Source organism: Pezoporus occidentalis, unplaced genomic scaffold (genome assembly GCF_034315485.1).
Source record: "Pezoporus occidentalis ecotype Australia unplaced genomic scaffold, CSIRO_AGI_Poc_V1 ctg3, whole genome shotgun sequence".
NCBI lineage: Eukaryota > Metazoa > Chordata > Aves > Psittaciformes > Psittacidae > Pezoporus > Pezoporus occidentalis.
In genome coordinates this window covers 12168494-12184306 of record NW_026914940.1, presented here as the reverse complement: position 1 = coordinate 12184306, position 15813 = coordinate 12168494, and the positions used below count along the sequence as shown (strand labels likewise).

Genomic DNA, 15813 nt, shown 5'->3' with positions numbered 1-15813 from the left:
TAATAATTTTCATGTCATATACTTATTTTCCTTTCTACCCAGTATTTTTACTTATAGCCAATAAAAGATCAAATTAAATCACACGTAAAATGATAGATCCAGATACTTCACAACACATTGCCTAACTGTGGGGATATTTTTCCTTACGTAAAAATCACTTTTAACTTCAGATTGTGATAGAACCAGTGCTAATTCCTCAGATTAGTAAACTGTACATACACAGGGCCAATATATGCCCTATGAATTAATTATTTCACTCCAATAAAAAGAAAGACTTTAAAATATTTTAATGAACATTGTTAAATGTTTTACTTCTTCAAACAGCCAATGTTTATGTGTCATTTTTGATCTTCCTCGGCAGCATGTGGCACAGACATCTGTCGAAACAAACCAGTGAGCTGGACAAACAGCTGGTCTATTCTGGCTGGGGAGGCTTCTGCCTGGTAAACCCAACCTAATTTTTTTAGCCACACTACAAAGGTAACAGTTCAGTTGTAAAAATGAGCCTATTAAAAAGCCATACTGGAAAAGAATGACTGATTTATATGCTTAAGTTAAACAATGAAGAAATACTCTCAATGTTCTGTATTGTCACTGCAGAACTGACAACCTCAGGTCACAACAGATTAACATGAAAGCAGGACTTTGATAAAGGACAGTGAATGATTATAGATAATTATACTTTCAATACCCATTTCTATAGAACAGTATGCTAAGTGCAATAAGCATAATCCAAGGTATGCTTTGGTACATCTGCCAATCTCCATGCTGTTCAAGAATACATTTGGCTTTCTGTGCCCTCTCACTGTCCTGGGTTCAGCAGTAGCAGTCATTTTTCTCCTTCTTGGTAGCTGGTGCAGTGCAGTGTTTTGACTTTCGGCCTAGGAACAGAGCTGATAACAACGATATTTTGGTTTGGCCAAGGACTTTGTGAGCCTCATGCTCTGCCAGGGAGGAGGGGAAGGCGGGAGGAAGCAGAGACAGGACACCTGACCCAAGCTAGCCAAAGAGGTATTCCATACCACAGCACGTCATGCCCAGGAGGTAACTGGGAGCTACCTGGAAGGGCTAGGACTGCAGGGTCGGAGGAGGTATCGGTCAGTGCTTAGTCGGGCTGGGGGGGCGAGTTATCGGTCGGCTGGTGGTGAGATGTTATATTCTCTTCCCTTGTTATTTCCTTTATCACTGTTATTACTGGTGGTAGCAGCAGTGATTTGTGTTATACCTTAGTTACTAAACTGTTCTTATCTCAACCCGTGGGAGTTGCATTCTTTTCGATTCTCCTGTCCCTCCGGGAGTAGGGGGAGGGCAAGAAGGGGGGGAAGTGAGTGAACAAGCTGTCTGGCTGGGTTTAAACCACCACACTCACACATGCAAGAAGTGCATTACCATGAGATCTGCAACAGAAAAATCACCTCCACATGAATCACAAACCATTTTTTACTGCCAGGCAGAGCACAGAACCATAGAATGGCTTGGGCTGGAAGAGGCCTTAAAGATCATCTCCTTCTGATCCCCTGCCATGACCAGGGACGCCTTCCACTACAGTAGGTTGTTCAAAGCCCCATCCAGCCTGGCCTTGAACACTTCCAGGGATGGGGCATCTACAGCTTCTCAGGACAACCCATTCCTGTGTTTCACCACACTCACAGAAAATAATTTCTTCCTAATATCTATTCTAAATCTACCCTTTTTCAGTTTAAAATCATTCCCCCTTGTTCTGTCACTATAGGTCTTGGAAAAAAAAAAAGTCTTTGTCCATCTTTCTTGCAAAGTCCCCTTTACATACTGAAAGGCCATAAAAAGGTGTCCCCAGAATGTTTTCTTCTCCAGGCTGAGCAACTTCAACTCTCTCAGCCTTTCCTCATGTGAGAGGTGCTCCATCCCTCTGATTATTTTCATGGCCTTCCTCTGATTGGTTTCTGGGCTGTGAGTGCACACTCCACCAGTTTCCCTAAGTCCTTCTCCACAGGGTTGCTCCCAATCCTTTCATCCCCCAGCCTGTACTGATACTCGGGATTGCCCAGACTCAGGTGCAGGACCTTGCACTTGGCCTTGTTGAAATTCAAAGGTTTGCATGAGCCCAACTCTCAAGCCTGTCACAGTCCCTCTGGATGGCATCCCTTCCCTCTAGTGAATCCTCTAGTGAATCAACTGTGTCACTCAACTTGGTGTTATTCACCAGCTTGCTGAGGGTCCATTTAATCCCACTCTCTATGTCACTGGTGAAGATATTAAATCCCTGCCAGATCCAGAACAGGAAACTGGACTTCACTGTTCTCTCCCATTCTGGAGCTTCAATGCAATTGAATGAACTCTCAGATGAAACAAACTGGTAACTTACTAGCTAGACATTTCAAATAGCTAATTTTTTAATTATATGTTTTTGTGGTTATCACAGAGCCTTTAATGGCTGAGCCACTTGCAAATATGGCCACCTATATGTGGAAAATAAGAGGAGGAATAATCTTGGGTTTGAGCATGCATGTTCCCTGCCTCAGCAACACAGAGTAGAGACAAAGAGGGAACAAAGCCTCGGTTTCTGCAAGTGATCATAATTTCCTTGCTGGAACAGCTGAAAGGCAGATGCCCATCTCTAACTCCTCAAGCTCATTCATCTTGGTCAAGAAGAGAAAAAAAAGAAAGAAAGAAACAAACAACAACAAAAAAAAAGGTGCATAGAGGTGGTGATAACCTATTATTTGAGATCTGTAAAAAGCCAAGCAAGTGTATTACTAAGCAAACTGGAGTGCAGATTAAAAAGGCTGCACTGTTCTATACCTGTATTATTGATTTATTGTAAAGTTGTTAGTCCACCTACAGAACAGAAGGCCATACAGGAACCTAGGACAGAGAAAACAGTGCTAGAAAACCTCTAACTTCCTTCATTGTTATTTCTGCCTCAAAGACTTCTACAAGCCAAAACAAATCCAAACCCAGCTCCTGGCAAGACCAAATTTACATTCAGTTCCTTGCCCCAAATTCTGTCTAGAGCCAAAACCTCACTCTGATTGGTGTGATGACAAGTCAAAGAAGTTAGTAAAGTACAGGCTTAACTGAAGTTGTAAGGACTGCTTTTGCAACCTGAGTAAGATTGTGTAACAGAAAAGGCAGCTCCAACCAGCAATATTTACAGGGTGTTAAGTAAGGGCTCTCCTGTTACCTGAACATGCTCAAGTTTTACTAAAAATACATCAACCCTAAACTAAAAAGGTATGGAATTGCAAAAATAAGTTTGCTACTGAGCTCAAGCAAAACCCAAACCCAGCTTCAATGCTCCCTGAAAGCACACATCTGAACATTCTGTTTAAGCAATTAACAACACCTTTCTGCATGTTTGTAATAAAAGACAGTTCTCACTGTTTTCTATGTGATTATGCTTACTTTGAACTACTAAAATTGTAAAAGTTTAATTTTACATGAAAGGTATAAAACTCAGCTGGTATCTGTGGAATTTCATGCTGGCAAAGAGGTCCCCCTGCATATAGGTCTCTGCAACCTCAGTCTCAGTTTAAAACTAAGTAGTACAGTTAAACAGTTTATCCAGTTCTTTATGGATTCCAACTGCGTCCTCTACCCTTTCCTTTATCTTTAGTACTAGCAACCTGAAAAATTCCATCATATCCTCACAAATACTTGCTCTTAAAGGCCATGACACTTCGACCATCAAGAAAACACATCAGATGTATCCAGCCATCAGAGCAATAATATTTAGGGATTTTTAAAGTACTGGAATGCTGTTTGCCCCCATTTCTTTTTAATTACAAAATTCCTACAGCTCTGGTTACAACTGTCACCTTGAATACTGCAAGTTGGCTAACTTCTATACTTACAGCATAGACATGCTCTTAATCACAGTTATATGACATTAGGCTTTTAGTTTCAATGTAAACGGCTAATTAGGAGGAAAGGAATCTGAAGGCAGCTCTAGAAAAACTCTTGCCCTTTCAGTCCCATACTACATGGTTTAACATTTTATGAGTACAAATAAATTAAAAATACATTTATTTGAAACACTGTGTGAGGCTTGAACATTTCAAGCTTTGTGATAGGCTTTGGCTCACGTGCAAGTTGCAGACTCTGCCTGATGCAAGTTCTAAGAAAGATTCTTTGGCAGATGTAACATACTTTAAAGAAGGAAATCAACATAGCAATACCACTCCTAGTCCTGAGAAGCACAAAATAATTGGCTGAATTTCCAGAGGAAAATCTACCCTTGCAGCTGAATGAAGTCCAATAATCACCAGGAAGCATCTTTAGAACATGGGAAGGACACAGCTCCAGAGAAAACAAAATGATTAATTACAGGGCATAAAAACCAAACCCTAAAAGAATTTCAGGAGATACATCAATTACTCGGAGATACAGCTTGATACTACATCTTCCTTCTACCAGTTCCTGGGTTTCTGCTCTGTACATGATACTGTTCTTCCCACCATATGTTACAAAAGCATACAAAGGACTTCACCTTTCTACCTCTGACAGTTGTACAAGTAGTACAGCAATAGTGAATTTACTTAGTACTGTCATAAAAATTATTTGGTCACAGACAAACTTCCAACGCATGCTATTTTTCTTTCCACTACTGTTCAGCAATTAAACTTAGAAGTTTATTGTGTTCTTTAAATTAATAATTTGTCTCGCAAATTCAAATAAGAAATGGATTAAGACTTTTTTTAAACAAAGAAGTACTTTTGTCTACTCCGAAGCAAAAGACCAAGCCAGCTCTAAGACTTATTTAGAGCACATAGAGATTTTAAGATAACAGGTTCCATTACAGTATTCTTCTCCCTATGCCATGCTAACTTCTGTGTGCCTACTAATCCATACTTTGAAGTTTTGCTCTACTTAACTAAAAACCTTTCTCCATAGTAACAGAAGAAAAAGCTATTTTATCTGGTGCTTCAGTAATTGTCTTCTAGTGTGTAGACACACATATTATTGTATCAACCATCCCTTACTGAGGCAAAGAAAACAGGCTTTCAAATACCAACAGCAATATTTAACTGTGTTTTCTGTCTGGCCTTTTCTTCAAAAGATCATTATTATGCAGATATAATGGCAAGTCTATACCCACAAGCAGCTGCTAAAGAGCATTCAAAAGGAGAATTGGAACATTTTAAGCCCCTTAGTATCAGTGCCAGCAGCAGAACAAACCAGAACCCTGACACCCCCGAAGGCTTCCTCACCCTCGCTGCACATTTCCACAGAGCTACCCTGCCTGGCTTAATAATCTTCCCTAGCAGGTACCATTCATTCTGAACAATTATTGTCCATTATTTCTTTGTCAGAGGCACTACAGCCTCTGAATACTGCAAAGGTCAACCTCTCACTGAGCACTTGGTATTAGCCAAACGTGATGTTCCCCTTTTATTTTTTTGGGGGGGGCGTGGGGCAGCAGCAGAAACTCCCCCCCCCAAAAAAAAAACTAAGCCAAGTTTTGCTTACTTCTAAAATTAGAAATAGAGTAAGAAATTGATTGAAAACTTTGTCCTAATAGTATTACTACCTGTTTCTACAGATGGGATCTGTCAACATCTTTTTAATAAGAAGCTGTAAGATTTTCCCAGAAAAATTTTTCCAAGTAAATTTTGCTCCCTCTCACATCTGTGAGGTTTAAAGGTGCATCTTTTAGTCTCCTTGTACCTAGTGCTTTAAAGATCAATTTTGAAACTGTTGGTCTCATGCCTATCAGCATTTTTCCAGCTAAACAAGACTGCTGCAAATTTCATTAAAAACAAACAAGAAATCCCCAAACTTCTATGCATTCCAAGCACGTCGTCTCAAAGACAAGGTTTACTTGTTTCCTTTCTTTTCAAAAGGCTTCCTTGTCAAAGAAAACACACCAAACCTTTGCAACAGATTTTTCTTAGCAACCTACAATGGAAATTACTATTGTCTCTTAATATCTATCCTAAGGGAATAGTAATATCATACAGAGTATTAGCATTGTATTAACCTGAAGAACAGAGAAGGTGTTTTGAACTACAGAAATAAACTGTCATGCTCCACCTAAAGAAGATACTAAATACTCTTTTCTATGGATGGTCCAAGAATTTACACTAAATCTAAGTAAGAGACAAAAAAAGGCTGAAAAGTGAAGAAAATATTTTTCTTTTCTTCAATGAACACTTCCTAAAGTAGCCTGGCCAAGTTCAATAGACAAGAGCTATTCTCTGCTATTCTCCAGAAGAGCAGACAACTGAAGATACTACAACAGACATGGAAAATACTACAGATTCACAGACACTCCTCTCCCCACGCCTCCCAAAGGCACTCAAAGGTGCTAAAGGTAAAAATGTGCAGACTATTTATTTTTGATATCTTTTCAGCACACTGTAATTTCAACTCTTCCATAAAATACTTTTTTCTGAAGTGCTGAAAAACTTGGCAGAATGAACACAGAACTAAGTTCTATATAAAACATCAAATGTGAAGACCTCCTTTTGTATTCACTGCCCCATATTAACTTGAAAGATACCTGGAAGTGGAAAAAATATAGTAATGCTTTGTGAATCTCAGATGCAAAATTATACATCTGAGATTAAACACTTACAATAGGCACAGGGTTTTTTGTGTTTCAACAAAAAAGGTCATGGCATGGAAATGGTTGCCATAAGAGGCTCTCAAGACCAGTCTGGATAAGCTCCCAGCAGCCTCATCTTACCTAATAGCTGACACTGCTTTGAGTAGGAGGTTAGACTAGAGATCTCCCAAGGTTTTCTCTAACCTGGATTATCCTATGGTCCTATGAAAAAATGCATGCGCATATTCAAAATTCAGTACAAATCCTTCTGATGCAGAAGGTCCAGAGTTGGGAAGATAGCTGTAATGATGTCGACCTCTGTTAAGCAAGAATATCAGATCATCCATCCCTATCTTGGTACCGTATGAAGGAATTAGAAACGATCAAGGCTGATAGTGCAGTAAATGTGTCTAAATTCCAGCAAACATACTTATGAATTTCAGTCCCCAGTGTAAGCATAAACCATATCACATTGCATCAAATTACTCATTAGAACCTTTTTAATTAGCTATTAGCTTTGTACCAGTTTTTCCTAAACCCAGTATCTCTCTATACTAGAAAAAATGTTTAAACAGTAATGGAAAATTATTTATCATGGGGAATTTGTATGTTTGAAGTTAGACATATAAGTAAAAACAGTGCTACGCAATGCTGCAGTCCTATTATATACACACACACTCACAGAATAATACAAGCTTTAATCTACCTCTTACACAAACCGAAAATATCACATCCATTGCTAAACCTCTATGTAACACCATGCAAGTTTACAAGGTGCTATATCAACATCCTTTTCCTTGGAAGTAATCTCTTCCATTAATTTAATGCATTAATTTCTGTAACAGCACTATTTCCAAAAATAATGACTCATTTAATGAACTCGCAGGAGACAATAGGAGCAAGAGCAGAGAAAAAATAGTAGCCTCCAGGATGAAAACAAGGCTTTACAGAATGAAGACTTTGATTCCATAGAAAGATATAGTCTACTTCCTACAACCTGCCTATTTCCACTGGCTTCACAAGAATTTAACATGATTAAAAGAGAAAAGGTCTCTTTTCAATTCAAGACAGTGATTTATGAAAGCCTCCACAGTAACTATGCGTCACTTAACTCATATTTTGAAGATCCAAATGTTACTTAGGCTAGGCATTGCTCTCTTTACAGTAATCCTTTTTCAGGTTTTAACAGCTAGTTCTAAATACAAAACATATTAATAAAATACCATCATAATTTCCATCTTTGTTATATCCCGATGTATTTCACACCAAAAAATTCACATGGTAAATAAATATTTCTTACCCAAAAATCACTTGCAAGTCAAAACCTACACAGCCACACATACAAAATATATCATGAATAACTGCCATCCACTCCTATTAATATGACAAGAATACATATGAGAGATCTTCAGCAAAGGGACATCTGAATGCTTCACTTGAATAGAATGAAAGAGTTAACTGCTTGAGAGCTCTCCACAATTATGTTAAAAAGAAGTTTCTTTCCCTAAATCAGTCCAAGCCTTGAGCCACATCACCATTAGCTGAGCCTCTGTCCAACATGCTATAGTTATTGGCAATGCATGTAACCCTCCTCTGTTTGCACAGAAATTCATCTATGAGTCTGGCAAGCAAAGAGGTATTTCAGAATGAATGCCAGAAGGTAATTTATAAAACATCCAAGTCTCAGGCCCTAACAAACAAGTTGTCCTATACTGCCTCCCAGTGCACAGGATCTGCCTGAAGCTCAAAGAAAAAGGTCAACGAATCCACTTTAGATGTGGAAATGTCAGTTAATTCCCAAAGGAATTACAACTATCTTAGAGCCTGTTCTCAAAAGCATTTAAGTTTCAAAAAATTCTAGATGAAAATAATATTGAACTGTGGGATTTAATTTCACTTTAAATGAGGAATTTGCAAAAGTAAAAACGAAAACCAGACAAATTCATATGGCAGACTGGTTTTTACTGAGTACAATGTCTTGTGTAAGAGAGTCTTGGGACAAACCAGGAGTTCTAAATCATAGATGAAAAAAAAAAAAAAATCATTATCAAACCCCAGGATTTTTACAGCAGATAAAATTTATTTCTATGAGAAAGAAGAAGCATTTTTCTATTTTATATGTAAGGTGACCCAAGCTAAACCCTTTCAGAGTCAAAAATACACATAAATATGTGTTATTTTTCTGTGGACCTCATACCATGTTCTGAAACACCAGTATTGAGCGAACTCATTCCTCCAATGCTGACCACTCAAACTCCTAGTAAAACTTCCTAACTGCGTAAGTCAACATCCCAAAATGTTTGTATCTAATACCCTACTTTGTTAATCAGTAACAAACACATCAACACTGATGTTCAGAATTTACAATAGTCTGATACACACATTTAGTAAAGATGCTTAATTTCAACTTAATCACCATTTCCAATTCTTTCACAGAGCATGAACATAAATACACAGCATGAAAGATGCTTTCTATAAAGTAAGTATTTAACAAAACCTAAAATTGAATTTTATTGGAAGAGACAGTTGTACTTTCTAACACTTTTAAGATTAGCATTATTCTTGCTGGCTCTTAAAAAAGTAGTAGGGTCAATAAGCTGAAGTACAACTTAGCTAAGTCTAACTTGAGGCAGTTGGCTTGTGAGAAAGGTCAGACCCCTGAAACTAAAAGCAAGTAAATCAGTCAAAAATGAGTGAAGCAAATGAACTCGATTTGCTCATCTGGACAGCGTGGAAGAATCACAAAAATGCACAACCTACAGCCTAACCCTCAAAACATGCTGCTTACAAAAACACTGTTACAAGTCAAGCTTCTAAGAGCTGTTAGCAAAATGTGATTTAGCTTTAGACATGCTAAAAGGTGAGCAATCCCTTTTGTTTAGAGGAGCTAATTAAATGAAAACAAAACAGCTTTGCAAGTAAAAGGGAAGAAGGGGAAACACTTACAGCAGTTGGATCCTTTAAATGGAGTTGAGTTGCTGTCACTTGTTTGAAACCACCAGGATAGCTATAAAACCAGAATAAACATAAAAGCTTAAAGCTATATGTTCAAGCACATTGTTAACACAAATATCACTACATCTTGAACAACAGGGCAATGGTATTGCAAGCCTTTAAAAAATGAAGTTGTTCTCACTAAATTTTATTAAAAAGGTACTATCCTGTCAAGAATCCAAGCTTAACAACATTCATACTTTCTTATTTATTCACTTGGATTATGAAAATGTCTGTGTTTCACAAGCAGATGGATATGTTTTTAAAACTGCTTATAAAGTACACCATCATAGTTACAGAATACAGTGGGAGTAAGATACGTAAAACCTGGAAGTATTCCAAGATGATCAAGACTCGCAACCAGTCTGTGGCTGACATACTAAACAACCATTTCGGACAGTATTTATTATTTTCTTACTATTTTAAATAAATCTTAGCATGACTTGGCATGCCTACAGTAATAAAATTTGACTTTTACTGCAATGCATCCATCTGTTTAAAGTCTATGAGATATGGTGAAGTTGCACTAATTCACACTTATGCATATACTTTAAGGATACAGTGGTGCAAGAAATGACATGAATATCAAGTAAAGCTGGGTTTCATTTTGATTTAATTACATTATTAGGTATCAACCTGAGTGAAATGAAAATAAACTCAACACCATGAGATCATGCCCTCTTCGGAAACTGCACAGATATGAGCATTTGTTTTAATCGCACAATTCTTTTCATTTACTCAAAACTTACACGCAACGCTTCGAATCATAGAATCATAAACAGTTAGGGTTGGAAAGGACCTTAAGATCATCCAGTTCCAACCCCCTGTCATGGGCAGGGACACCTGACACTAAACCATGTCACCCAAGGCTCTATCCAACCTGGCCTTGAACACCTCCCAGGGATGGAGCATTCACAACCTCCCTGGGCAACCCATTCCAGTGCCTCACCACCCTTACAGTAAAAAACTTCTTCCTTATATCCAATCTAAACCTCCCCTAAGTTTGAACCCGTTACCCATTGTCTTATCGCTACAGTCCTTAATGAAGAGTCCCTCCTCAGCACCCTTATAGCCCCGCTTCAGATACTGGAAGGCTGCTCTGAGGTCTCCATGCAGCCTCTTCTTCTCAAGGCTGAACAGCCCCAACTTTTTCAGCCTTGGGTGCTGGGAGCAGCTATGGGAGGTGCTCCAGCCCCCTCATCATCCTCGTGGCCCTCCTCTGCACTTGTTCTAACATTTCCATGTCCTTTTTATGTTGAGGACACCAGAACTGCACACAACACTCCAAGTGAGGTCTCACGAGAGCAGAGTAGAGGGGCAGGATCACCTCCTTCGACCTGCTGGTCACGCTCCTTTCGATGCAGCCCAGGATACGGTTGGCCTTTGGGGCTGCGAGCGCACACTGAAGCTGGCTCATGTTCATTTTCTCATCGCCCAACACCCCCAAGTCCTTCTCCTCAGGGCTGCTCTGAATCTCTTCTCTGCCCCACCTGTAGCTGTGCCTGGGATTGCTCCGACCCAAGTGTAGGACCTTATGCTTGGCATGGTTAAAAAAAACAAAAAAAAAACAAAAAACAGACTGCCACATGTAGCGCCTCACTTGGATGTGTCTGCAGTCTTGGAAGCTTGACTACCTTACATTTTCCTACAACTGGACCTTGAGCTTGTCTGGAGGCTCTAGCAGGGGAGCCCAGCTACTGTATACCCGTGACTGATAAACGGTACTGCATCAGGGAAGGTCTTCCTCTTTGACTGACTGCACAGCTTCGGGAGGGACGCATGCAGAGCAGTGAGGGAGGAAGGGGATACCCGCCTAACCAGCCAGATCAGCTGAATCAACCCTGTCGATCAATGGGGTGACAGATGTCACAGCCAGATTGCCCTAGTCCCCCCCACTACTACAAATTATGCAGTCGAGTTTTCTGTGTTTGAGGAAATCACAGGGGTCAGCACACTTGGAGTGCAAGGGATGAGCCTCGCCCTGGGAAAACCACATGCTTGATCATGATGTCTCCACTGCCAGGTAAGTATAAGTGTGTAAGCACTCACACGAAGTGCTTTAACTTACGTAGAAGTTTTGAGTGAAAATTTTTAAGGAGTCATAAGGGTGGAAGAGGAATGAAAAGAGTGTATTAATTTCCATCAACCAAACAAGAACTCAGCAATTCAGCAAAGGAATTTCAGGACTGAAACATCAGTACTAGCAAAATTAGCTTTCTCAGTGTGATTTATTCATCTCATGGCTGCATATATTTGACTTATAGATTCTTATCTAGTTGTCATCACTGTGAGCATCAAACTTATCGTTGCCATACTGTTTGCAATGGGTTATTGCACTTACATTGTAAATAAGTTATGCCTCCCAGAAAAACATATTGTACACATATATATAGTACACATATGTATCAGTACATCTTGAGAGCATTTTATTTCTTACTAGTTTTTTCTTTTTTTTTTTTTTCCTCTGATTCAATAATCAATCTTGATATTTACTCTTAGGTAAATAGGTACTTGTAGAATAAAGTAACTGAAGTTGGCAGCCACATATATCTTAGATATAAGGTGTCAATAGGAATGTTTTCTACTGCTTAATAAACGGAATAATCCCCATCATTCCATCACTGGCTTCACAGCTTCACACAAAACAACCTGGCTCACCAAATCTGACCACTTACTCAATTGCTCCAACTACTTTAGATTCTTTCCCTAACAACACACACTGGGTGGGGGGCAAAGAAAGAAAGAAAAAGATTTGCATCACTTTTAACATCATAACACGAGTAAACAAAACTCCAAACATGTAAATGGGAATTCCTTTTTGAATCAATATGCTAAAAAAGACTTTAGCTATTAAGCAAATATGAGATTACATCAACTGCTAGCTTATTTGCATATTGATTATGAAGCTTACCCAGTATGTGACGAATACACTTTCTGTTCCCACTTGTTACCAGAGAAGGCAATGTGTTTTGTATTTATTACAACAACATGATCTCCACAGTCATCTACAATGCAGAAGTTAGTGGAAAGTATTAAGGGAACCATAGAGGCAATCAACAAAATAACTACTGTGTGATATATACATAGTAACACATAAATACGCTTATAACTTCAGTAATTCCTGTCATATAGTAAAAACACATACTTCAGGTACATGCATTTTTCCTCCTACATTTTAATTAGGACTAAATTGTAATTAAATGTACATATTGTCAGCTGTTAGCTCACAAGACTGAAAAACTACTTGCCAAATCTTTCATCAGAAGACAAATCTTTGCGGCTGCTTCTAGATATTATAGACTAACACTGCAGCCTAAAGTTATACCTGGGCCAGACTGGGTTTGCAGTACACTTCCATCTAGGCTAGTCATTTCCTTTGAGGATACAGGGAAGAGCATCAAATCCTACCCAAGCAACAGATCTGGCTTACCTACACCTGCTCACAATCCAACATAAAGAACCAGATCACCCCATTTAAAAAAACATCTGGCCCACTGTTTTTCGCTCTCTATTGTGAAGCTGCTTACAAAGACAGGATGCAAAGGGATGAGGGTTGAGAGAAATTGAAGGTGCAGAAGAAACTTAAAAATCCAAATTCAAACCTCCTGAACAAGTTTTCATCCCCTTATTTAAGGCATAAGGCCTGACAGCATCTAAAAAAATGAGACTGAAGAATAATAAAAGATTATCCCTAAACCAGAAAATAAATACACAAGAAGTCAAATTTCTTTCCTTCCCTAACCACAGCATAAATTTCACTCCAGATACTTTTCAACACAATAAATAAATAATGATTTTATGGAAGGGTATCTGGATATCAAATTAAAAACAAACCAAAACAACAGAGGAACTGTTATTTCACAGACATGAAAATAATTATTGATAGCTTAAAAAAAAAAAAAAAAAAGTGTTAAACACATCAACCACAAACTCAGGCATACTCTGCTCTCTTAGAGAATATCAAATGTCTCTAGTAGTAGCCTATCGATGCCAAACTCAGGTGTAATGCCTTTGGTACTGATTTATAGAATACTTCAGATGAAATAAAGTTATACTTGAAATGAATTTCCAGGATTTTATAACTTCAGGGACATAAAAGTATCAAAGATCTTTCCCACAGGACAACCAAAACCATTTCCTCTCAATGCCTGCTTTACTTTTCAGACAGCCTTAGTCTCCAGTGACATCTTGTGGAGAAGACATAATTTGCAACAGCAGAACTGGTATTTAAAACAACTTTCTATTATGAAAACCAGGTTTTAGTATGTACATTGTACAAAGAGTAATGCTTCCTTTATGTTTCAGTAGAGTCTCTTGAAATATCTGTGTGAGAATTACAGGAAACACTGTACCACCAATGAGCTTTTTATTATCTATAAAATGCTTATCACTGTGTGACAGGCACTATGGTACTACAAGAAACAAACAAGATCACAGGTACACCTTCACTGCTGAATTGTCTTATCTGCCAAAGAGCAAAATGACTTTTTCATGTAAATGAGAAGACATCTGTCAACAATTACTAAATCTCCCATTTAAAAATCAGACAGGTTCCAGCCTCATTGTCACAGAATGTGTGAAGTTGGAAGGGACCTCTGGAGGTCATGTTGTCCAACCCCTCTGCTCAAGCAGAGCCAGCTTTTGAATATCTCGAAAGACGGAGACTCCACAACCTCTTGGGCAATCACTTCAAGTCAACCTCACAGTAAAAAAAACCACATTTCCTGGTGTTCAGAGTGAACCTCCTGTGTTTTAGTTTGTGCCTTTTGCCTCATGAAGACAGGACATCTCTACACCTTATTCAGAATGGAGAACCACTCCAAGACTGTGGTCTAGTCAGAATCGTATCAGTGTTTCACTGTGTGCACTGTGAATTAAATCTTTACAGCTAAAATCAAGGGAACGAAACATGTTTTAAGGCTTTTAAAAAAATGAAAGCATAACCCACTGTAATTCAGCTACTTAAAAGAAACCATATATATTCATAATGAGCTCCATATGGTAAAGACAATGACATAAGATTGTAAAGGAGTAATAAGGAAAGAGATAAGAAGGAAAACAAAGCCATTTATGATTTACAAAATGTAACTTTATATATCAGGCTCGATTTTAAAGCTGAAATCAGAAGAAAGATACAAGTGAAGGAAGGCAAATTTGCTTTTAACTACTCAGTAATACTCACTTAGCGCGTGATAAATAGGTTTATGCCTGCCTTCAAGTCTGAGTACAGTCTCAGCTGCTATTTTTCCTGGTGGCTGCAACTTTGCATCAAGAAGATACCAGGCTCTGGCAAAAGTAGCCCATTGCTAAAGAGAAAGAGAGGTAGTAATTAAAGTAAAAAACCACAATTCTACACGTAAGTCTACCTTCTCTAATTAGATCATCGCTTTATTCACACTCTTGTGACTTCTTTATTTTTGGAATAAACTCCAACTTTTTTTTTTTAATAAACTCCAAAAACTCTAAATTTTGGAGTTTATTCACCCTCCAAAATACTAGAAGAAATACTAATATTCAGTAACAACCCCTCCAAATAACCTTTTCATGGACGGAGAACGATGCTACACACTGCAACACACCCACCACTGTGCACACTTCCAGTGTGTGACGGCAACAACACTGTAAGGTTACCAGCTCAGAGGATTTTGCTTACATGCCGATCTCCTAACTGCAGGGGCAGTAGGCTATGTAACGCCTGGCATCTCCTTCCCTCTCAGTGAAGGGCACAACTTCCCTAAAGGTCGCTTTATGAACACGACCAGCCGGCGCTGCCTGCAGCCGACAGGCCACACGCTGAGAGCTCTCGGGGCCCGCCAGCAGGCCCCTTGGCACAATCGCCGCTCCACGACAAGGGGAGGGAAGGAGTCCTGCGGAACGTCAGACCACCCATGGGAACCTGCCGCCCCTCCGTCCCGAGCTCCTGCCCGCTCCCTCACGACAGCTCTCCACGCCACTGCGGCCACCCTCGGAGCAGCGGCCGCCCCTACACAGTCTGACCCGAAGAGGAGGGCCGCGCTCCGTGCTTACCTGGGCCGCCTTCGTGTAACTCGCCATAGCCGCCGCGGCTGACGGGAAGTGGAACTCCGAGGCCGCTGCACCGGCGGGAAGCGGAAGCACAGTCCTGCGAGGGGCGGTGCAAGGGCGGTAGCGCGGGCCGTTTGGAGCGGCTGCGGTTCCGTCTCCTTCCCGTTCCCGCTCCCGCTCCCGTCCCGTCCCCGTCCCGGTCCCGGTCCCGGTCCCGTCCCCGTCCCGTCCCCGTCCCCGTCCCCGTCCCCGTCCCTGTCCCGTCCCTG

The 15813-nt window shown here is 39.7% G+C and overlaps 1 protein-coding gene and 1 non-coding gene across 2 annotated transcripts in view; both read right to left on the bottom strand.

Moving 5' to 3' along the window:
* MRPL13 (mitochondrial ribosomal protein L13) overlaps window positions 1-15667 on the bottom strand; it is a 36565-nt gene extending 20898 nt beyond the window's left edge. The window contains exons 1-4 of the mRNA XM_062627098.1: window positions 15548-15667; window positions 14703-14826; window positions 12432-12525; window positions 9473-9533 (exon numbers count right to left, since the gene is read on the bottom strand). Of these exons, the coding sequence (XP_062483082.1) occupies window positions 9473-9533; window positions 12432-12525; window positions 14703-14826; window positions 15548-15574 (306 nt within the window). The 5' untranslated portion in view covers window positions 15575-15667. The remainder of the gene's footprint in view (window positions 1-9472; window positions 9534-12431; window positions 12526-14702; window positions 14827-15547) is intronic.
* LOC134168052 (U1 spliceosomal RNA) lies at window positions 11394-11551 on the bottom strand. The gene has a single exon (XR_009966391.1). It is a non-coding gene; the product is annotated as a U1 spliceosomal RNA (small nuclear RNA).
* Window positions 15668-15813: the final 146 nt, after the last annotated feature.